This window comes from Montipora capricornis, chromosome 11 (assembly GCF_036669925.1).
Source record: "Montipora capricornis isolate CH-2021 chromosome 11, ASM3666992v2, whole genome shotgun sequence".
NCBI classification, from domain to species: domain Eukaryota; kingdom Metazoa; phylum Cnidaria; class Anthozoa; order Scleractinia; family Acroporidae; genus Montipora; species Montipora capricornis.
Genome location: NC_090893.1, coordinates 32,583,714 through 32,606,213, shown reverse-complemented (window position 1 = coordinate 32,606,213; position 22,500 = coordinate 32,583,714). Strand labels below are relative to the sequence as shown.

At 38.3% G+C, this 22,500-nt stretch overlaps 4 protein-coding genes and 1 long non-coding RNA gene across 6 annotated transcripts in view; 3 read left to right on the top strand and 2 right to left on the bottom strand.

Moving 5' to 3' along the window:
• The window catches only part of LOC138024093 (carbohydrate sulfotransferase 3-like), a 5,838-nt gene extending 1,959 nt beyond the window's left edge, over positions 1-3,879 (top strand). Inside the window, exon 3 of one of the 2 annotated variants that reach the window (XM_068871195.1) lies at positions 2,482-3,879. In XM_068871195.1, coding sequence (XP_068727296.1) covers positions 2,506-3,702 — 1,197 coding nt within the window. In that variant the 5' untranslated portion in view covers positions 2,482-2,505 and the 3' untranslated portion in view covers positions 3,703-3,879. The remainder of the gene's footprint in view (positions 1-2,481) is intronic. The other variant, XM_068871194.1, reaches the window with a different exon arrangement.
• A 5,414-nt stretch (positions 3,880-9,293) lies between these two features.
• On the top strand, positions 9,294-11,151 carry LOC138023645 (uncharacterized). The gene has a single exon (XM_068870688.1). The coding sequence runs from the start codon at positions 9,603-9,605 to the stop codon at positions 11,100-11,102; it is 1,500 nt and encodes a 499-aa protein (XP_068726789.1). The 5' UTR covers positions 9,294-9,602; the 3' UTR covers positions 11,103-11,151.
• Positions 11,152-11,507: 356 nt separating this feature from the next.
• LOC138023402 (uncharacterized) lies at positions 11,508-14,413 on the bottom strand. The gene is made up of 2 exons (XM_068870406.1): positions 12,890-14,413; positions 11,508-11,525 (listed from the first exon to the last, which is right to left on the bottom strand). Exons 1-2 carry the CDS (start codon positions 14,411-14,413, stop codon positions 11,508-11,510), a joined length of 1,542 nt encoding a protein of 513 aa, XP_068726507.1.
• A 5,676-nt stretch (positions 14,414-20,089) lies between these two features.
• LOC138023848 (phospholipid phosphatase 1-like) overlaps positions 20,090-22,500 on the top strand; it is a 12,065-nt gene continuing 9,654 nt past the window's right edge. The window contains exon 1 of the mRNA XM_068870932.1: positions 20,090-20,592. Coding sequence (XP_068727033.1) covers positions 20,380-20,592 — 213 coding nt within the window. The 5' untranslated portion in view covers positions 20,090-20,379. The remainder of the gene's footprint in view (positions 20,593-22,500) is intronic.
• The window catches only part of LOC138023849 (uncharacterized), a 2,193-nt gene continuing 1,034 nt past the window's right edge, over positions 21,342-22,500 (bottom strand). Inside the window, exon 2 of the long non-coding RNA XR_011126802.1 lies at positions 21,342-22,045. This is a non-coding gene — a long non-coding RNA (uncharacterized lncRNA). The remainder of the gene's footprint in view (positions 22,046-22,500) is intronic.

The window sequence follows — 22,500 nt, the reverse complement described above, 5'->3', positions numbered from 1 at the left end:
CGAAAGTTGAGCTTTTAAGGGCCGTGTAAGCGTACAAATGCGAGCCTAGGCCAAGACACATCTTGATCATGTGAAATCGCCTAAATATGTTTTCGTAGCCTGCATAGAAAGCGTTCCCTTGGGGCACAGAAGAGAAAGTTTCGGTGTTTTGACCGAGCAAAAAATGGGGCGAGAGCAAAAATGAAGAGAGTCCAGTCAGAAAACACCACGGAAACATTTGCTACGCAGGCTATGTTTTAAAACAATGCCATATTTTTTTCTAGATATCTCGAATTTCCTGAATATTTTTCTAAATATCCCCAAAATTTCTGCCTTTATTTCCATAAATAATACAGCAATAAACTAACAAAGTATAAAGCAATAGAGGAAATTCACGGGTGTCCTTGTAAGGCTTACAATAAAACCCTGAACAATTTTTTTTCAACATACATGCATGACATATATTAAATGGAGAATACTGCTGCATGTGATTACTGCAGACCCATATGGTAAGGAATTTGTTACTTTTCTTTGACGCTGCAAGTAGCATTTCAGTTAAAAGTTTGCTTTCTTTCGCCATTTCTTGGAAAAAACATGATTTCAATAGTGTTTCCCTAAAGAATTTTAAATATCTCGAGATTTTCTAAATATCTCAAAATCTTCTAAATCAGTCTAAAAAATATCCGGATATTTGTGTCTAGGCCTATGCGAACCATTCATTATATTTTTACACTGAAACCGCTCGAATAAATTAAGTTTTAATATAATTCGCTCACATTTTGCGACGTGAACGAGATGGAATAATACTAAAAGACTAACGACCGTGCAAAGTTTTATTTTGAGCTGATGTTTTCGTCGACTTCGCCGTCGTAGATCTTTCAATATACATCCCTGGCTGCTTGTAACTTTCGGCACCTTGTGTAATAATACGGCCGAGGGAATGAAATTAAGGATTTTTCATTACATTTTTCCCCCAGCTTATACCCAATTTACCAAACTAGCAGAATTTTATAAGAATTGGCTAAAACCAAAAAGTAGGTAAATTTACGGGAAACATGGAGTCAGTGTCTCCAGTCAACTGAATTTGTTTCTTTGAAAGTCTTTGTTTCTATATTAGCTACTAAATTTTGTATCGTTAATCCATCCCGGGGATTTAGAAACGGTTTCAATTGAATCAGTTCAACTGCAGGGTTATTTACGTTTAAATCTCCTCAATGTCTCGAGTCGAGAGTTCTAAAGAAAAGCTCAAACTTTGTAAAACTGCTAAGGACATTGTGCAAATTTCAGAGGTGGATTTTGCGTCACGTGCCCTTAGTTTTTATAACACACAAAATCATGTAACTATGACAAAACCAAATTAGCCTATCGTCAAAAGTTCTCTCAGAAAAGTTTCCAAAAAGCTACTATGGCAACCACGCGCGTTCGATTAAAATCACAACAAAAATGGTCGAAAGTCGTTTTGTTAATTTCAATGAAAACCGCGAGCAAATTATATAACAAAAACCAAACTGGTTTCTACGAAACGCTGACCCCGGCCAGTTGCCCCCCTCACTATAAATAATTTAAGAAGAAAAAGTGAATAAATGACTGAAAGATCGAATAAACAATGGTTTTCAAGAACCTCTGTTTCAATGCGTATGCGTTTTCTGCAACACGTTCTCGCCCATCAATTTGCGATTATCCTGAGTTGTTAATTTGCTTTGAATTCACTATTATCGTTATTTTTGGACACTGTATCCCAGGAGTAGCAGAGAAAATAAGAAGATAAAAAAATCACATCCGTGGATTATTTGAACCCGGAGTTTCTACTCTATAAAAATCGCTTCTTTTCGCTTTACCACTGAAGATCAAGAAACCGCCTTTCTTTGAAAAAAAAAACATTTATTTAAGGCTACCAGAGAATATCGCTTAAGCTTAGAGTTTAAATGTTTGGCTTTGTCGTGAAGTTTGGAAACCGACCTTTTGTAGTGTTTAATGTTGTTTGTTGGCGAGTGATAATAGAACATTATCAAATAGTGTTTAGAATATTATCCATGAGAAGCAAGCGATGTGGTGGTCAATCAACATTCACAGCTCGATTCCTATGTCCATACACTTGGGTTGTCTTTTCAAACAAATATGAACATTTCCCATGATCCATATCAAGCTTTCAGTCTTCTAAATAGACCAATTTCGATACATTAAAATTCAGTCCTAAACAAAAGGCATCAATCATCTCGAGGCTCTGGGGAATAAATATAAGGATTTGTAAGAGTTTATTCCCTAGAGCCTCGAGATGATGCCTGGTATTAAGGACTGAATTTTAATATATCGAAAGTGGGCTATTCACGATAATAGTGAATTTCAAAGCAAATTAACAATTCAGAGGTAGTATGGGACCAGGCTCTCTCTTCTCGGAGCAAGTGAGAAAGACGGGGGACTGGAGTGAGGGAGGAGAGAAGCCAGGTGACAGATAGTAACAAGACGTTATTAACAATGTTACTCTGGGTTTTTTTTTTTCAGAATTTTCAAATCCACTAATACAGGATGGTCTCGCTGAGGGTGTACATGCGCTCATTCTTTGTGATGGTCATTGCAATCGCAACTTTCTCGATAACTATTTTGATTATTGGCTCACAACAAACAAAAACTAGAGACGTAGTGAAGTACGAAGAAACCCCCACGAAAAGTTTGCCAGTTCAAGATCTTCTTTCCCTGACGGAGAAATATGGGGACTTCACAGACAACTCGGATGCTGATCTCACTCCAACGGAGAATGACATAACAGAATCCTCACTTTCGTCAAAACGTCGATTAAGCTTGCTTATTTTCGGAGCGGACCGTTCGGGAACTACCTTTATCAGCCGAATGTTTAGCGAAGATCCTAATATATTTATGATTTACGAACCTCTCTGGATAACAAAAAGGTGGAGAAAGGACCAACCGAACGAGGACTGGTCACGAAGCGAGCTGGAGGTGGTAAATGGCATTTTAAGTTGCAACTTCGACGATTTTCCTTTTGCTAAGAAATTTCTAGCGCATACATCGAAAAACTGGGCAGCCGCTCCATTCAAGAATCCCTTTCAAACGAAGAACTTTTGTAATTTTTCAGAAACAGGGAAAAGATTGTGTCCAGATTTTTCATCTCATCCAGATTTCGCGTCGGAGGCTTGTGCGAAAAGATACAAACACAGCGTCACAAAAGTTGCTCAAGTTCGTTCTCCTTACAAATCAATATCAACCCTTATACCACAGGTCTTTGAAGAAAACCCGGAAACACATATCAAAGTTATTCAGATACTCCGAGATCCCCGTGGAAGTCTGAATTCTCGGATTCAGCTCGGGTGGATGCCTAAACATACCTCTCCGGCATTTATACCTTCGGCGAGATACGCTTGTACGAAAACAGCCGAGAATGTTAAATATGGAAGGAACCTACCAAAAAAATACCAAGAGAGGTATATGGAAGTGTATTATCGGGATATAGCCATGTTTCCTATTAAAACCGCTTTGAAAATCTACAGTTTCGCTGGGTTTGATATGCCTGACGAATTACTAAAATGGATTGTGGTGAACACAAGCCCTAGCGAAGAAGCATTGGCTGCAGAGGCAAAGAAGAGATTTTCGTCTGTTCGCAATTCCACTGCTAACGTTGAAAAATGGCGAAGTGCGCCCACACAACAAAACCGTATAATAGAAGAAGAATGTAGTGAATTAATGAAGCTGATAGGAATCAAAAAGTAACTGTTTAAAGGATGATTTTTGCCAAAGTTATGTTTAAAAAATTAGACTTTCTGACAGCAAAAAATCCGCCATTTTGAAAGCGATCCAAATAGTTCGCAAAATTTAAATAAAGCAGTCCAAGCATGTCTCTCTTATTAGCTGCGTGAACTTAGTGTGATCCCATACAGTCAAGTTAATGGAAACTTAAAAACACGCCGATTAGAGCCTTTTATGTTCTACAGTATTTCTCAACAGCTGGCAGAAAATATATTTGAATGATATTGCCCTAAGCGGAAAATACAATAGAAATCTTTGTTTGTCCACCTAAATTTTGGGTCGTGTCGACATCATACCTCATCTGGGCTTCAGGATTGGCCAAAAGAACAACAGAAAGAAAAAAATAACAATGGATTTAGCACAGAAAACAATAGGAAGTACGACACTATACAGCCAATGAAATATAGTGTTCAACAAGAGGTACGAACCTACCCCAAATTTGGAATAAGCATTGTTTTTAGTTTCTCTTGGGACCATTGCGCAGTGGTAAGAGAACTCGCCTCCCACCAAAGTGGCCCGGGTTCGATTTGTACGGGTCCGCAAATGATCCCCATGCATGTTGGACCACAAATGTTTCCGAAAAAAGGTAAGGAATGGCATGGAAGATGGAATGGTTTGGATAGAGAATAAATGTGGAGAGCCCTTATTTTTATTTAAATTACTTTAAATCATGACTCGCAGCAGGTTTCTGCCTCATTACAGTTTTCCAGGAAGACTAAATTTTGTTTTTTACCACGCTGTTATAAATTTGCCATATGTAATTATTAAATACAATTATCAAAAACTAACTTGGACGCAATGCTAAACTGATTGTGACCAGGCCCCCGTTTCTCGAAGACTCTGCTCACAGGGTTCGAGAAACGGGTCCCTGGTCACAATCAGTTTAGAATTGCGTCCAAGTTAGTTTTTGATGATTGTATCTGATAATTAAATGTGGAAAATTTATAACAGCATGGTAAGAAACAAGAAGAGACTCTCAGGGGTGAGCAAGGGAGAAATGTGGATCTTTGACCGTCGAACTGCATCACGCAAGACGAAGTCAAATAACGACAGACAGCATAGCTCATCATTGCGCAGTCACAGTGAACGCATATATTACAGGGTCGTGGGTTCAAATCCGAGCTGGAACTCGGATTTCCTTCCGAAGTTTAAAATGTATGCAATTTCACAGCGTACAGAAAAATGTTTGGAACCTTTAAAACGGCCGTTTTAAATGCCCATAAAGGTCTCGCGCTCATATGTTATCTATTACTTACAACTCCATACGATCAATTTATTTCTTCCGTGAAAAGGTATATTATAAAATGACCTACTACGATAGATTTAAAACAAAAATGACAAAGCATGATGGATTTTGATCTTTCACGTGTATCTAAGTCCTGAGAAAGACAACAAAATCACTGAAAGTCACGTGTCTCTGAAAATGACTTCCGCTCAGGTTCTCGAAACGTCAATCGAACTCCGTCAAGGAATTTAGGATCCGAAGGGTCTTATTTTATACGAAGACTTACGCCTTGTTAAGTTGTTTGGCACTCCAATACTCAATAATCATATTTACGTTTTTCCCTACTGTTAAACTTATGTAATAATTAAAGTCATATTCAATCAATGAGTAAAATCGGACAAGATTTTTTGAAAGGTACTCCAATGACGGTAGCAAGCAACATCAGGCTTTTCTCGTGAAAATATTTAAATTGTCAGAAAATGACAAGAAGCAATATAGGGAAGAGCTTTTAGTGGTTCCTTAAATTACCAAGTTTTTCGTTGGATAAACAATATTAATAAAGTTATTAAAAGTAATCGTACAGTTTGGAATATAATCCACTAATTTTGTGGAGTTGTGGAAGCGGTTAGTTGTGGCGCTAAACTGCCGATGTGTACATCAAACAATAACCTAACCCTACCACGAGCTAACACCGAGGTAAACCCAAAAATTCATTCCATGCAGAACTACTTATAATATGGTCGAACGAGTCCAATATAGTTTATCTTAAAGTGCCCCTGTGATAAAAAAATCACTTCCTTATTTCCTTCAGATTTTGAAAGTAATGTGTTTGCTTAACACCTGACTGGCAAAATTTTGACTTTCATTCAAGGGCCGTTTACTTGGAGTCAAATTTTTGAAATTTCACGGTACGCCATAACTCTTGTTCAAAACTGACTGATTGGACCTCAGAGGGTTAAAATTTCAGCGTTAGGGTTAGCAGTTTATTATATATGCAAAACGAGAGTTTAAAGCGTCAAAGCTCAAAACTCTCGTGCTGCATATTTAATTATGTGGCTTGCACACGCATTGCATTCTTAAACTAGTGAGCCTTTGAAGTCATTTTCTCCTCGATCCAGCTCTCTCAAGATCTGAAAGTTAGTAATGGCGGGCACCTAAAATAAACGGTTGTCTTTTTGAAATCGAGGCTTAAAACTTTGGCCGCTTATTAGTGTTTAGTTAACATAGTTTGGAAATCCAAAGAAAAATAAGAATTTATTTTTTGGTCACAGTCAGTGACAGTTGCACTTTAAAAGTTTAAATTAAAGAAAAGCATATCAATTCCTCGTTCACAAGACGCATTGAAAAGTAACAATATGTGCAAACTTTCATGTCAATTGCCACCCGATATAAAAATATCTGTAAATGCCACAATTTTTCAAAGAAATATATTTGTTAGTTCAATCCATTTTAAACTCGTATTTGCAACATTTTTCCCATGTAATAAGTTTTGTCATATTGTGTTTTTGATTGTCTTTTGGTTAATTAATGATAATTTTGACATTAAATTAGTCTTGATTAAGGTCAGCACTGCTGAGGGAACTACTCACTGTACAGGTATTTATTCGGTGAGACCAGCAGCCCGTTTTTCGAAATTCCCGAAACTATTTGGGTGCCACTCCCCGTATCTTGAGAACGAAAAGCACATAAGTCATAAGACTTCACAATCATTTTACTTTTTGGTTACTGCTCAAAAACGTGTTAAAACACCAGTTTTTTCAAAACTTCCCAAATGGCTTTTCGGTCCCGAAGCGTTTTCGGAACTTTCGGGATAAGGGCACCGGTCCCGCGGACCAACGTCCTCTCGTGTGTGCGACCTTTCAACGGGAATAAATGGTAGATCGCTTACTCGGGTCACTTCCATCTCAGGAGTCAGGACCTAACCATGTGAGACAGCTCGTGGTCAAAAATGGCATATTAAATGAGCATCCGAATCGTGAGACGTACGATAAGCGTTTTACTAGGTGAGGTTCGGGTTTTTCTCGTTTCACTTGTCATTTTTGAGCCATATACCTTATTCATAAATGGCGGACGCGCGGTTGAGACCTGAGCCGAGTTCACCTAAAAAATGCTTAGGAGGCATCGCTTAACATGGCGTCGAAGTTAAACATTCACAGTTGTGTACCATTGTGCACACAAAGAGGGCGTGTTGGACCAAAAGGAAAACAAGTTGGATTCTTTCACCTACCAGACGAAGAGGAATGAAGAAACGATGGATACTATATGTAGAGATGTTGGTAGATTTTGTCGCATCTCCGGGGCATTTACATTTCAAGCTTAGTGACATATCAAAGGATCTCGGTGGACGAATGTTCTGAAGACAAGTGCAGTTCCGTCGAAATTTGCGTGGAAACAAACTTCACCACGAAAGCGACCGCTCTCTACCGAAAGGCCTCATCAACGAAGGCGAATGGAAAGGAAATCTATCCCAGAAAAAGAGACTTTTTCAGCGTCATCGGAGCCCAGCAAAACACCTGGAGCAGCAAACGATATTCCTGAAACAGGTACTAACGAAACCACTATTTTAGGAGCCGCCAGTACCAGTCTTTATGAAATGCCTTCCACTGAAAAGGATCTTAATGGGACCCTCAACCAATTAAGGCAAATTGAAAAAAATGCGCAGATTTCGAAGAGACAGTTTCAGATTTGGAACCCACAAATCAAGTTCTTCAGTCAAACGTCTTCTCACTTAGTCGCTTTACCTCAGATGAGGCAATGTTGTTTTATACAGGCTTTCCTAACTACAAAGCATTCTTGGCATCCTCCGGGAGATAATGGAGAAAAGGTCACATACTGGTTGTCAGGTGATAATGAGATACCGTCAGAACACTATATGTCTCCACCGCAGTTAGCTGTAAGGAGGGGTAGACCAAGATCACGCAAACCACAAGAATAATTTTTTCTCAATTTGTGTCGCTCGAGACAGGGATTTGCAAAACCCACCTTCCCACCTGTTTAATGTTTCTCAGGCAACTGTTAGTAGGATCGTTATTAGTTGAATCAATTTTATGTTCTCGGGGATTTGGAGTGCTTAACATTTGGCCATCAAGAGAAGCTGTCAACAGAACAATGCCCGAAGACTTCAGAAAGGCATATCCCAGTACAAGAGTTATTATTGACTGTACAGAAGTGAAGTGTGCAATGCCCAGTAGCTTGTTGCTGAATATATAGTGAGTTGTTCAGTGCTAACAAGAATCATAGTGCACTAAAGGGGCTTGTGGGATTTTCTCCATCTGGTGCTATCACATTCATAAACCGACTGTATACAGGAAGTATATCATAAATAATTATGATACTTGTAAAGGACTGGCCAGAAATTACAGGGGGTGGACCTGGGCACATGACCTAACCCCTTCCGTTTGGAATAAAACAAACTGACTGACCCCAAATACAGGTCAGAAATATGATTCCCCCACCCCCCCCCCCCCCCTTCCTACATGGGAAAACCCACTTCTTATGTGTAGTCAAAAAGTACACAGCCCACCCCTTTTTGAAGAATCAAATATTACTACTTATATTTGGCTATCGATCGTTACATTTAAATCTACCGTTTTAACAGCTGAGCCTTTGTTTTCAGCCATTTGTATTCATCTCCTCTGCATTTTAGCCAAAACCTCAGGGCATCGTTATTGAGCTCTGCTGGGTGTCTTCCCTCCGGTTGAAAGACACTCCGGGAATATCGTCTTGACTCAAATTAATAGCAAAAACCCACCGCCGTTTTTACAATAGAACATTCGACCAGGTCTTCGAACTACGTTACATCAACTTGTCCTCAATTTAAGAAAACATGTCAATAATTCCACAAATCTTCAAACAAAACTTACAGCTTATGTATCCTAAGCATCGTTTTGGTGAACTCGGCTCAGGTCTAAGCCGCGCGTCCGCATTTATGAATAAGGCATATAGAGGTTTTGCATGGCAGAAACAATGGATTCTTTTTCCCATGAGAACAAATGTTCTTTCTGACGCAAAAGATTTTCATTGTTCCTGCCATACAACATGGCTGCCGTGCAAAACCTCTATTCAACCCAATTTATTAAGTTACTGAAAAACTACAGAATTGGAAACTAACTCAAATATCTTCCAACCTAAATCTTTCGGAATTCAATCCCACTCTGTGTATCTGTGGATGCTGGTCGCCAAGTATTACAGGCAGTTATTTTTTTTTTGTGAGAAAAGTATTTTCCTTTTAATGACAGTCATGCGCAGAAACTACTCCAATGAATTTCATATAAAACAGCTGGGGTTGGAAATTTATGGTAATACTAAGACCTCCCGCTAAGATCGCAAATAACAACAGTTGATGCTACCGATATTAGATATTTACTGAAAGAGAAACCTTTTACCATCCAGGAAAATAATAAATGCGAAAGACAACGTCATAAAAACTTCGACATCTGGAACCTGAAAGAAGAGTTGTTTGTACTTTCCTATCACCATGGAAAGCCTAACGAGAAAATCTGGGCCTTTATTTAACTTCATATGATGGGATTGGAAATTCAATATTACACTCTAGTGAATATAAGTCGATTTTCGGCGCCCAATTTTATTGTCTTCTGGTCTGTTCTCAGAGAGACAACTCGAAATTTTGTCGCCAGTGATGTGTGTTGTGTTTTTTAAGCGACGATTTGTGGTGGCTCGATTTGGTCTTTCACTTGGGATAAAAATATGTGTTCTCCTGAGTGTTTTAATCATTTATCAATTGTTTCAAGAAAGAAGGCTTGAGACGTCGCGGTTATGGCCTCGAATTATTCAAAACGTGGATGTTAAAAGAACAGATTATCGCTTGAAGAGCATTGGCGTAGACTCAACATTTGGCGAATTTAATAATAACAGTTTTTCGATCCACAAACTTGGCGAGGATGAAGCTGACGAAAAGAGTGGAAGTCTCGGATTTTTTTTCGTCTTACATCATTATGAACAGCTTACAAAAACAACTGAAAACCTCATATATCTCGCTGCGATCGCCAAGGAAATGAAGCGTTTAATTGTTGAGCCGTTTGTGCGAGATTCTCGAATGTGTGGCTTGGCTTACGGATGGTCTGGAGCTTTGCGAAACGAACGACGCAAATTTTATCCGCTCTCGCTGTATTTCGATGTACAATTTATGAACGACTTGCTAACAAAATCTGGTATTTCACCGATGGCAAAACTGGAGTCTTTCAAACGCAACTGCCGCTCAAATGTAGCAAAAACAACATTGCTGCATTTCATGTTTAAAGATCATTCGCAAAAAGAGATGGAAAAGTGGTATAAAATTTCGGCATTTACTTATCAACAAATCGAGGAAAACATTAAAGAGTCAGGCTGGTGTGATTGCAATTTTATTGATCGAGGTCTTAATGTATCAAAAAGAATTGGTGATCTTACTGCAGGAAGACAAATTTGTGTTGACGCCGAGAAAGTAAAAAGTATTCAATTATTTAGAAATGAAATAATAAAGAACGATAAATGCGTTGTTATAATTCATTGGCGGGGATTCGGAAGAGATCGCAGCCATTTCAAACCGGAAATTGTACTTAATAACCGGACGTTGGTACATTCGTTACAGTTGAGTGAACGTGTTAATGAGCAAGCCAATCTGATTGCAGAATCAATCGGTGAGGAGTACATCTCGATCCACATTCGTTCTGAAAGGCAGATCCTTTGGTACGATGTAGAGAGATTGTCACGATGCCTTAAGACCTTGGTTGAAAAAGCTACCAACCTAATTAAAAGGTCAGGAATAAAGAAAGTGTTCGGTTCGTCGGATATGATTCGGGTTGGATCTGACCCTTTACGCTCGTTTTTAGCGCAAAACAGTACTCTTGAGAACAAAATTAAACAGCTTCAGAGGTTTTTATCAAAGACTTTAAGAACGATAAAATACAACCCTAAATCGGATGACCCGACGAATTTGGATGGTGGTGTAGTCGCACTAACACAGATGAATGTCCTAGTTGGTGGCTCGCACTTATTGACGGTGGGCTCTGGGACATTCCAGCAGTGGATTGTGCATGGGTTTGTGAAGGGAAAGTCTGGTACCAAGAAGCAAAACAATTGGACAATCACAAGAATCTGTCATAAGGAAAATAAACAAAATAATTACAAATCAAGTTAGAAATAGTACTTGATTGAAATAATAAATGAATAAGGTACGTTGGATCAAATTGGCTTGATCTGATCGGCGTAATTACAAATTGGGAAACTAAATATTTTGAGCAAGAGCCGATTCCTCGTAGATTTGATTTGATATGTTTCTTCGCGGATATTTAGACCGTTGTTAATTAATCCAACTGTCATGATCATTCTACTTGAAAAGGGCTGGTTTGGCCAGCCGTAATAGAGTACATTATTAAATCAAATCTACGTTGTATCGGCTCTTGCTCAAAATATTTAGTTCTTCAAGATAGCCGTATTGTGCATATGCACACACCAACCATGATCAAACAGAAAAGGATTTTTACACCTGAATGACATTCGCTGACCCATCTGAATAATCGCAAGCCCTTCAAACCCTATATTTTCATGTGGTAGTTCTTGGCTGGAATTGAAAGAAACACGACATTCCTCCAATGTATGTGCAGTATGCATATCGTTATACTGTCCCGTCCCAACCTTCTCCAATGCGACGTATTGTTGTAAGTTTTCTGGATTACTTGATGGATTAAGTCCTCCTAATTATGTAAGCAGTTCCAAGGAGAACAATCTTCTGAAGCTCTGTTATTCTGATGTTATTATTATTCTTATTATTGTTTTATATATATATATATATATATATATATATATATAGGGGGTCTGTAAGTCGATTTTCTCGTGGAACAGTGCTCAATACGTTGAAGCAGAGCGGAATAAATATTTTCAGAGGAAAAAAGGACGCAACTACATTTCCCTTGCGTCCTTTTTTCCTCTTAAAGTATTTATATATATATATATATATATATATAAGCAGTGTACGGTTGGTTGACCTAACGATGAACTCCCAGTAAGAGGATCCACAGGATACAATGTCTCGACGCGAATTTGTAGTTAAGTGTACGTAAGGAAAAGCGACGAAGAGACAAACTCTTGACTGTTCTGGACGAAGTTTAATACGACGTTTCGGCCGTTCGGCCTTCTTCAGGTTAAAAATTAAAACTAAAAAAACTATTTACAATGACTGCAAATCACAAAAACAGCAGCTTATATATACAGAGCAGAAATATTGAAATTAAGGAAACGAAACAAAACAAAGGTCAAAGCTACAAGGTGACATGGATTTGACAATCAAAGACAAATAAAGAACTATAACAAAGGTCTAAACTCCAAGGTGACATAGATTTAACAATCAAAAACAAATAAAGAACTATAGGTGACATATCGATAAAAATGCATCGTATTGGGAAAATGTCAACTCACAACTACTCAATTGTAGTAATTAATGCGGTGTTTCGATCTAGATTCCCGCCTTTTATTAAGACCATGAGGATTAAGGGTAAATAATTGCGCAGTCCAATAGGCCTCCCTAGTGAGTAACAACTGTTCAAGATGTAAAGAATTTTCAAAAGACCTAATTTGTTCGATAATGATGAAATTGATTTGTGAAATTTCATGTTCAGAGTTATTATAGTGGATAGCCAATTCACAAGTTCTTTTGTTCTTCAGCATGTTCGACTTGTGGTTACGGAATCTTACTTTAAATTCAGTCGAGGTGGAGCCCACATATTGCAGGTTGCATTTGGCACAAGTGGCCAAATAAATAACATTTTGCGATAAACAAGAAAGTTTTTGTTCAATGGAATAATGACGACCAGTAGCTGAACTTTGAAATTTTGAAGCTTGAATTAAATAATTTTTACAAAGATGGCATTTCTTATTGCATTTTGAACAGCCCCCATTTTCTTCTCTTGGATTTCTACAAGAGGTTACCTGAAATATGGATGGTGCTAACAACTCCTTAAGATTTTTTGTTCTACGATAAGCGGGAAAAATTGACTGGGACGGAAAAATTTCTTTGACTTCTGGCGAAGATTGCAATAGATGAAAGTGATTTTTAATGACTTTTTGGATATCTGGCAAAATTGGATTGTAGTCAAGCACCAGTGGAAAAACTTTCTTATCTGGTTTGACCTTTTTGCTCAAAAGTTCAGATCTTGATATACTGAGAGCTTTGTCGAACTGTTTATCGACAAGCTCCGCCGGATAATTTTGAGATTTCAAATATCCCTTGTATTCCTTACACCTATTTTGAAGAAAGTCGTTGGTAGAACAATTGCGTTTGATTCTTAAAGCTACCCCAAAGGGGACTGCTCTTTTGCAATGTGAGGGATGTGAACTCGAAAAAGGTAGATAGAGGTGGCTATCGGTGGGTTTAGCATAAACATCAGTGCTAATAAACCCGTTACAAAAATGCAACGTGAGATCAAGGACATTCAAATGACTTTCGAAGTAAATCAGTTCGAATTTAATAGTAGGGTACAAATCATTGATATAATCAGTGAATTCCAATAATTTAGGTAAACCCTGAGTCCAGAGGTCAAAAATATCGTCCATGTATCTCCACCAAAGCATAGGTCTCAAGCTACCCTCAAATTTGGCTTTCTCGTCGATGATGCCCATCGCTAGATCTGCATAACTGCAGGCGTTTTTCGGTCCCATGGCCGTACCGTGTTTTTGAACAAAGCTCTGACCAGCAAACTGGCAATTATTTACCCTGAGACAAATTTCAACGGCTTCAACTAAGCAATGAGTGGAAGGAATGTTATCAGATCTAGAATTAAGTGCCTTTCTAACTGCTGAAATACCTAGATTGTTGTCAATGTTTGGAAACATTGACACTACATCCCAAGACACAAGGAGGGACCCCTCAGGGAATGGGCCTTTTGCATTCAAATCTTCTAATTTGTTGATAAAATCCGTGGAATCCTTCACAAAGGATGGAAGACTCTGTGAAAGAGGTTTGAGGTAGAATTCTGTGAAAGCAGAAAGCCGTTCAATTGCTGTACCGCAACAGGATGTAATAAGTCGAAGTGGGTTGTCACGTTTGTGTGTTTTGACATTCCCAAATGCCACTCCCGGTTTTGGTTCCAGATTTACAACCCACGTAGCAATCTCCTGGCTAATCTGCCCCTCAGAAAACCACTTACGACTCCATTCCTTAACCACTTCAAAATGGTCAAGTGTTGGGTCGGAATCTATGCTGTCATAATGCAAATCATTATTAAGCTGCCTTAGTATCTTATTTTGGTATTCTTGTTGACTGAGGACAACGAACCTAGAACCTTTATCTTGAATTCTTATAACATTTTCACTAGATTTAAGAGACCTTAAAGCTAACCTTTCTTCTCTCGTAAGATTGTCCTTGGTAGTTCTTAGATTAGCAGGCTTAAGGATGTCGTTCTTCACATTGTTGAGGAACACTTCTACCTCCGGGAAACTGGATTTTGGAGGCATCCATTGGGAAGCTGATGGAATGTTATAAGAATTCAAGATAAAGGTTCTAGGTTCGTTGTCCTCAGTCAACAAGAATACCAAAATAAGATACTAGGGCAGCTTAATAATGATTTGCATTATGACAGCATAGATTCCGACCCAACACTTGACCATTTTGAAGTGGTTAAGGAATGGAGTCGTAAGTGGTTTTCTGAGGGGCAGATTAGCCAGGAGATTGCTACGTGGGTTGTAAATCTGGAACCAAAACCGGGAGTGGCATTTGGGAATGTCAAAACACACAAACGTGACAACCCACTTCGACTTATTACATCCTGTTGCGGTACAGCAATTGAACGGCTTTCTGCTTTCACAGAATTCTACCTCAAACCTCTTTCACAGAGTCTTCCATCCTTTGTGAAGGATTCCACGGATTTTATCAACAAATTAGAAGATTTGAATGCAAAAGGCCAATTCCCTGAGGGGTCCCTCCTTGTGTCTTGGGATTTAGTGTCAATGTTTCCAAACATTGACAACAATCTAGGTATTTCAGCAGTTAGAAAGGCACTTAATTCTAGATCTGATAACATTCCTTCCACTGATTGCTTAGTTAAAGCCGTTGAAATTTGTCTCAGGGTAAATAATTGCCAGTTTGTTGGTCAGAGCTTTGTTCAAAAACACGGTACGGCCATGGGACCGAAAAACGCCTGCAGTTATGCAGATCTAGCGATGGGCATCATCGACGAGAAAGCCAAATTTGAGGGTAGCTTGAGACCTATGCTTTGGTGGAGATACAGGGACGATATTTTTGACCTCTGGACTCAGGGTTTACCTAAATTATTGGAATGCACTGATTATATCAATGATTTGTACCCTACTATTAAATTCGAACTGGTTTACTTCGAAAGTCATTTGAATGTCCTTGATCTCACGTTGCATTTTTGTAACGGGTTTATTAGCACTGATGTTTATGCTAAACCCACCGATAGCCACCTCTATCTACCTTTTTCGAGTTCACATCCCTCACATTGCAAAAGAGCAGTCCCCTTTGGGGTAGCTTTAAGAATCAAACGCAATTGTTCTACCAACGACTTTCTTCAAAATAGGTGTAAGGAATACAAGGGATATTTGAAATCTCAAAATTATCCGGCGGAGCTTGTCGATAAACAGTTCGACAAAGCTCTCAGTATATCAAGATCTGAACTTTTGAGCAAAAAGGTCAAACCAGATAAGAAAGTTTTTCCACTGGTGCTTGACTACAATCCAATTTTGCCAGATATCCAAAAAGTCATTAAAAATCACTTTCATCTATTGCAATCTTCGCCAGAAGTCAAAGAAATTTTTCCGTCCCAGTCAATTTTTACCGCTTATCGTAGAACAAAAAATCTTAATAAGTTGCTAGCGCCATCCAAGTTTCAGGTAACCTCTTGTAGAAATCTAAGAGAAGAAAATGGGGGTTGTTCAAAATGCAATAAGAAATGCCATCTTTGTAAAAATTATTTAATTCAAGCTTCAAAATTTCAAAGTTCAGCTACTGGTCGTCATTATTCCATTGAACAAAAACTTTCTTGTTTATCGCAAAATGTTATTTATTTGGCCACTTGTGCCAAATGCAACCTGCAATATGTGGGCTCCACCTCGACTGAATTTAAAGTAAGATTCCGTAACCACAAGTCGAACATGCTGAAGAACAAAAGAACTTGTGAATTGGCTATCCACTATAATAACTCTGAACATGAAATTTCACAAATCAATTTCATCATTATCGAACAAATTAGGTCTTTTGAAAATTCTTTACATCTTGAACAGTTGTTACTCACTAGGGAGGCCTATTGGACTGCGCAATTATTTACCCTTAATCCTCATGGTCTTAATAAAAGGCGGGAATCTAGATCGAAACACCGCATTAATTACTACAATTGAGTAGTTGTGAGTTGACATTTTCCCAATACGATGCATTTTTATCGATATGTCACCTATAGTTCTTTATTTGTTTTTGATTGTTTTTTTAGTTTTTAATTTTTAACCTGAGAAGGCCGAACGGCCGAAGCGTCGCATTGGACTTCGTCCAGAACAGTCAAGATTTTGTCTTTTCGTCGCTTTTCCTTACGTACACTTAACTATATATATATATATATATATATATATATATATATATATATATATATATATATATATATAACTGCATATATATAGAAGTCTCGGTCGAATGTAGATAGAAAAATTTGGCTTATCAACGGAGTTGATAATGTAAATTGACCACCGTACAGAGATTCTAAAAGCTGACGTTTCGAGCGTTAGCCCTTCGTCAGAGCGAATCGAGGGATTATGGGTTACGTGTAGTTTTTATAGTAGAGTAGGAGCTACGCTATTGGTGGTAACATGGCAACGTGAAAAGTAGGAATATATTAGTTAAATGAAAAGCGTTCGTTAATACCGTGAGGCTTAAGGGTGTCGATTTGAAAGATGAATTTTTGTTCCAGAAAAATCTTTCAAATCGGCACCCTTAATCCTTACGGTATTAACGAACGCTTTTCATTTAACTAATATATTCCTACTTTTCACGTTGCCATGTTACCACCAATAGCGTAGCTCCTACTCTACTATAAAAACTACACGTAACCCATAATCCCTCGATTCGCTCTGACGAAGGGCTAACGCTCGAAACGTCAGCTTTTAGAATCTCTGTACGGTGGTCAATTTACATTATCAACTCCGTTGATAAACCAAATTTTTGTATACTACTTCCCCACCGACGCAGCACCACAGTTTCTTTAGAAACTACCCCTTCATTCGAATGTAGATAGTTTTTGTTCTTCTGTAAATAGCGTTATCCTCTGACACTGAGTTTATGGCAAAGAGCGTCTTAACATTCTATAATATTGATTTATAATTTTTCTTTCCTTTATTTTATCAAATCTATAATACTAAGAGTTGTTTAATTTTAATACACATGTTTATAGAAAACGAGGATTTTTTAAAAAAATAACTATTATTGCTATCATTTGAATTAGTATTAGTATTTGTATCTCTATAAGCCTAATACTTGTTTTAGAGTTCTTTATTTGGTATTTTCAGTGTGTGTATTTTTACTGATAATTTGAAATAAATAAAGATTAGTTATTATAAAAAAATTAATAATAATAATAATAAAATTATTATTATTATTATTATTATTATTATAACAGAGGATTCAACAGAATGCTACATTCTAATCAAGCGTCACAGGGCGAAAACCATAACCTGTTAGCGGTGGAGTACAAAAGTAAATAAGAAACTCAAGTTAAAATGCAAAATGCAAATAATCCTAAAAAGCTACGTTGTGTGTAAGGTCCTCTTCCTGTCTAAAACTCAGACTGCAACCTTGAAAGTCAGGGCGATATTCAACGTGCCCTGTGCAAGCGGACGCAACAGCTCCCCAAATTGTTGGGAGTTGTTGGCCAACAATGTTGCGTCCCGTTTGCACGGGGCACGTTGAATATCGCCCGGACTTTCAAGGTTGCAGTCTGAGTCTCCCTTGGGAGGTTCAGCACGTCAAATGTTGCAAAAGGCAATCAAGATAAAGCTATCTGAGTGCCAAGGGAAATATGATACTTTTGGCTGGAAAAACCTGTTCCTAAAAATAAATTTACTCAGGAAAGGTTTGCCTCAAGGAATTAGGGATCAATTAGGGCCCCTCCACGCTGATGCGTTTTCGTAATCTCGTACCCAGATCTCACTCTGTCACTGGAAATGTGACATCTGGCAAAGTTCGACAATACATTCTTTTTCATTGGCTACTAAAAAAAAGGTTGCGGCAATGCAATCTACGCTCTGATTTGCTTATTTCGTGGGGCACTTCAGTGAAGGTAAAGTGAAGGTTTAGTTTTCACAAGTGCATGTGCTGTTTTGAATAAATGCCAGTTGTGCGGTGGAAAGTTTTGTTTTTTTCCGACGCCGGAAAAGCTTTACAGTTGAGGAAAATCATTTAAAAATATTGCGACGTTTGTGTAAATGGTACCGATGAAAGCCTCACGTACCCTGCCACTCGAATAAAGTTCTGCGTAGCTGGCTACGCGGTACGCAGAAACTAATAAATTCAAGTTGAAGTATGTAATTTATTCTAAACAGTATTTCTCGTTCTTAAAGCCGCGGCTACACGAGCGATTTTTTACTCGCGCCGGTGATGCGATTTTTTCAAATTTTGTCGCGTCGCCAGCGCGCGATGAAATACTCAAGTGTAGCCACCCTTGAACTGGCGACACGACAGCTAAGAAAATCGCAGAAAAAAAAATCGCGAGAAATTCAACTCATTCAACTTCTTCCGATTTTTTTTCTGCGATTTTTTCAGCTGTCGCGTCGCCAGTTCAAGGGTGGCTACACTTTCGATTTTCATCGCGCGCTGGCGACGTGACAAAATTTGAAAAAATTGCATCACCGGCGCGAGCAAAAAATCGCTCGTGTAGCCGCGGCTTAAAGCGTGACTCGCGAATTAAGTAGTGATCAATTGTGAATTTTACGGTTAGATTAACTACATTTTTCACGAGATCGTGTCAAGAAAATAGCGCTCGTTGCGGTGATTAGGTCTAAGCACTCTTAAACATTTTAGCTTTTCAATTTACGGTTTGGCGAACTACACTTTGCACGAGATCGTGTGAAGAAAATAGCACTCGTTTATTGATTAAGCCCAAGCGCTCCTTTCAGTGATTCTGCAGTTGCTCCGACAATTAAAGAATCTCGACCGTTCAAAAACAATCGCCTGTAGCACTTCTTTCTGTTTCGGCTTAAGTTTAAGGTTTCCTTGTCCTCTACCCAAAAGAATCTCTTCAAGAATACTCTCGAAATTCATGTTTATTCCGCAAAATCACCCAAAGTCACAACAGAGAGTACGAACATGCGCAGTGATAGAAAAGCCCGTATTTCGGGCCTCGCTGGCACTGAGCATGCTCGAAATCGAACTTTACCAGATCTCCCTTCCGTATGACCGTGGGAGATCTGGGTACGAGATTAGCGTTTTCGTTATCCTCCATTTTCAAAAACCCCCGGCCTTATAAAAACGGATAAAAACATCTGCATCCACACTAGCGTTTTCACATTGTATTCGGCTGTCCACACAGACTGAAAACGGAGATCTAAAGATGCGTTTTTGTTACCAGGCTTTGTTTACGTCTTGGCGCGTGGAAAACTGTATGGAATGCATAGGATTATGACGTCACGTGTATTCGAAAGCCTCCTTTTTCGCTGTCCACACTAGAACGATAGACCTCCGTTTTCAAAATTGCCCACTTTCAAAAGCGTTTTCGCGGACCTCCGTTGTTGAAAACCTCCGTTTTTGATCGTTACAGTGTCGACGGTCATATAAAATATGGGGGCTTAGTGGAGATAAAGGCTCCCTCTTGATAAGCTCCTGATGGAAGCCAAAATGCAATTTGGCGGTTTCCCTTGAAGATGAGATTCCGGAGAATTTAAAAAGCACAGTCAGATGTACGTGCGTCATTGCAATAAGGTTCCCTGGCTATCTGAAGGTCAACCTCTTTTATCTTGATTCGATGTTTAACTTGTGCTCTACTTCGTTCCACAAATTTGTAAATAAAATATCTCTTATCTGGAGGATTCTAGAAAAGTTTCGCAATTTTTCATCCTCTCTGCACCCACTCTTTTGATTACTATGGAATACATTTTTTAATACTTAGCGCAACTAATTTTAAACACTTAATTCAAGAGCAGATTCTTCTACGAGGAAAGTGTGACAAGGCTATAAAAAACTGGTGCCTTGAGCTTCTTTAAAGTACTTAAAAATTACAATGTGGTGAAACATACTTAAGTATTCATAATTAACAAATGAATATTGACCGCGTATTTTAAGTCTTATACGCCTCGATTTGTATGTCTTGTTAGCATGAAAAATTATGATAATCGATTATGTCTTAACGCATGATCGACGACCGGCGTTGTTTAAAACTGGCATTACCAACTCCTGATTCTTTAAGCGAGGTACTAGTCTTTTAGAAATGGCAAATAATCAAATACCATGGCATATAATACTGGATATTGTTTGTTTCATATTGCTTGGGATTTCGGATATGTTGTTTCACGTAATACCGATCTCCCCAAGCCGTCGAGGATTCTTCTGCGATGACCAAAGTTTACAAAAGCCATTTCAAAAGGAAACGATTTCAACCTGGCTAACTCTGCTCGTCGGCTTATTAGTCTCTATCCCTGTTGTAAGTATGCTAAGTTGCTAACAACCTAAGCCTTAAATTGTACGTTGTTTGCGTTATGAATAAGTGAATTGATTTTTACATTGATACTCTTACAAAAACATTACGGACAAACAAATTTTTACACAAACTTGGCAAAGAAAATGTTACGTTTTCAAGTGACAACCCAACAATTTTAGGCAAATAGATTAGACACTTCTCGTGATTTCATTGTTTGAACGCTGTTTCATTGTGCAGGTGTTTTAAAGAGCAAGTCTATTGTTCAAATGCAAAAATAATAACATATTTACTTAGCAATTCAGCGGTACTTTCAACCCAAGAGCCATGAATTCGTTTATCAGTTTTCTTCAGTTTGAATTTATTCTTCAAACCGGTATTCGCTGCTATCACGTTAATTTTTCGCATGATTTTGCGAAATTTTCAACTTGGTTATGGTATTTCAAACTCGTAGCAATTCATAAGTTCTCCGACTACATATTAGACTTCGAACGACTTCCCCCTTAGATCATTCGAAAACGCTTAGCATAACAGCTGGTCTTTCGAAGTTTTGATCAGTTTGTGGTTCATTGACTCGGACATTATCTAATTCTCCAGTTTATTTACACTGAAGATTCCAACACTGTTTCATTCGTTTTCACATGATTGGTTTCAAACATCCTGAAGTCATTAGCCTCAATATTCATTAGTGAGCTTTGCTTAAGTGATGTAAAGAATCAATATTTGTAAACGCAGAAGCTCTTGATTCATTCTTCAGTTGAATTGCCAAACTTTAAGACTTTATTTGTGTTCACATGATTGGTTTCGAAAATCATGCGGTTACTTATGTCATTTTTCATAACAAAGTCTAATGTATATTAAGTAAGGAGGCAAAATTAATTTGTACGTGGTGGTATTTGAAGATCGAGATTCATCTGGCTGTGAACAGGAGAGCTTCATTAGACTGTGAACAGAAGGGCATCATTAGAATAATTATGGCGCCCAAGAAAAATAGCCTGTTCCAGGCTTCCCAGATAGTCGGGAAAACAAAAACAACTGCGTGCACAAGTCATTGTTCCCGTTTTTACAGTAAGCACTCTAGTCTCAATTATGACTAAGGGAAAATTCCTGAGATAATATTAAAACAAAAAGAGGTTTAAGGCCTACAGTGAATTCATGAAGTGTCTACTATTAAACGTGATAATATCTTTTAGTTTGCCACGGTTATTCAGAAACACTCTTCATTATACCTCAATACCAAATAACTAGCCAAGTCTCTTTACTTTCGATTTCTGTAACCAATGGACTTGTACATGTTGTAAAATAGTTTCAGTAAAGTCAATCATCAAAACACTCGAATACAATTATATCTCAGCTGAGCATACATTCTTCAGTCTTCGCCCTCGCCATCCCAGTGTTGCCACTTCTAGGTAATAAAATCTTCTCTTTCCCTACTATCTGGGAGCCAGCTGGAACACGGCTAAAGAAAAAAGACGGCGAGAGTTACAAGAACGACAGGAAACAATAGGTGAAAATGAGCAAAGGAGAATTGATCTGCACGCCCTGTAGTTGCGTTTTACATTTAGACGCATTTCTTTGCAGTTCTGATCCTGACAGCAACGTGAAATGACCCAATTTGAGGTTACGGCTATTTTTTCTCCCAAACAACTACACCGTGATACCAATTTTATTTTTGGCACGTTCGTAAATACTTTCTCTGTGCAATTGACGACTTTGAATAATTGCGAAATTATTGCAATAACAACAGCTAACAACAAACTGGATTTTCAGACGACGTGTCGATATCCGTAAACGTTGACCTTCCTTAAGCTCTATGATCAACTGGAAGAAGACATCAGTTGGTTATTTGAAACGCGTGACGGAGTCGAAACAGAGAACTCCAACTCCCTTCCACAGTAAGTCCAGGTGGTTAAA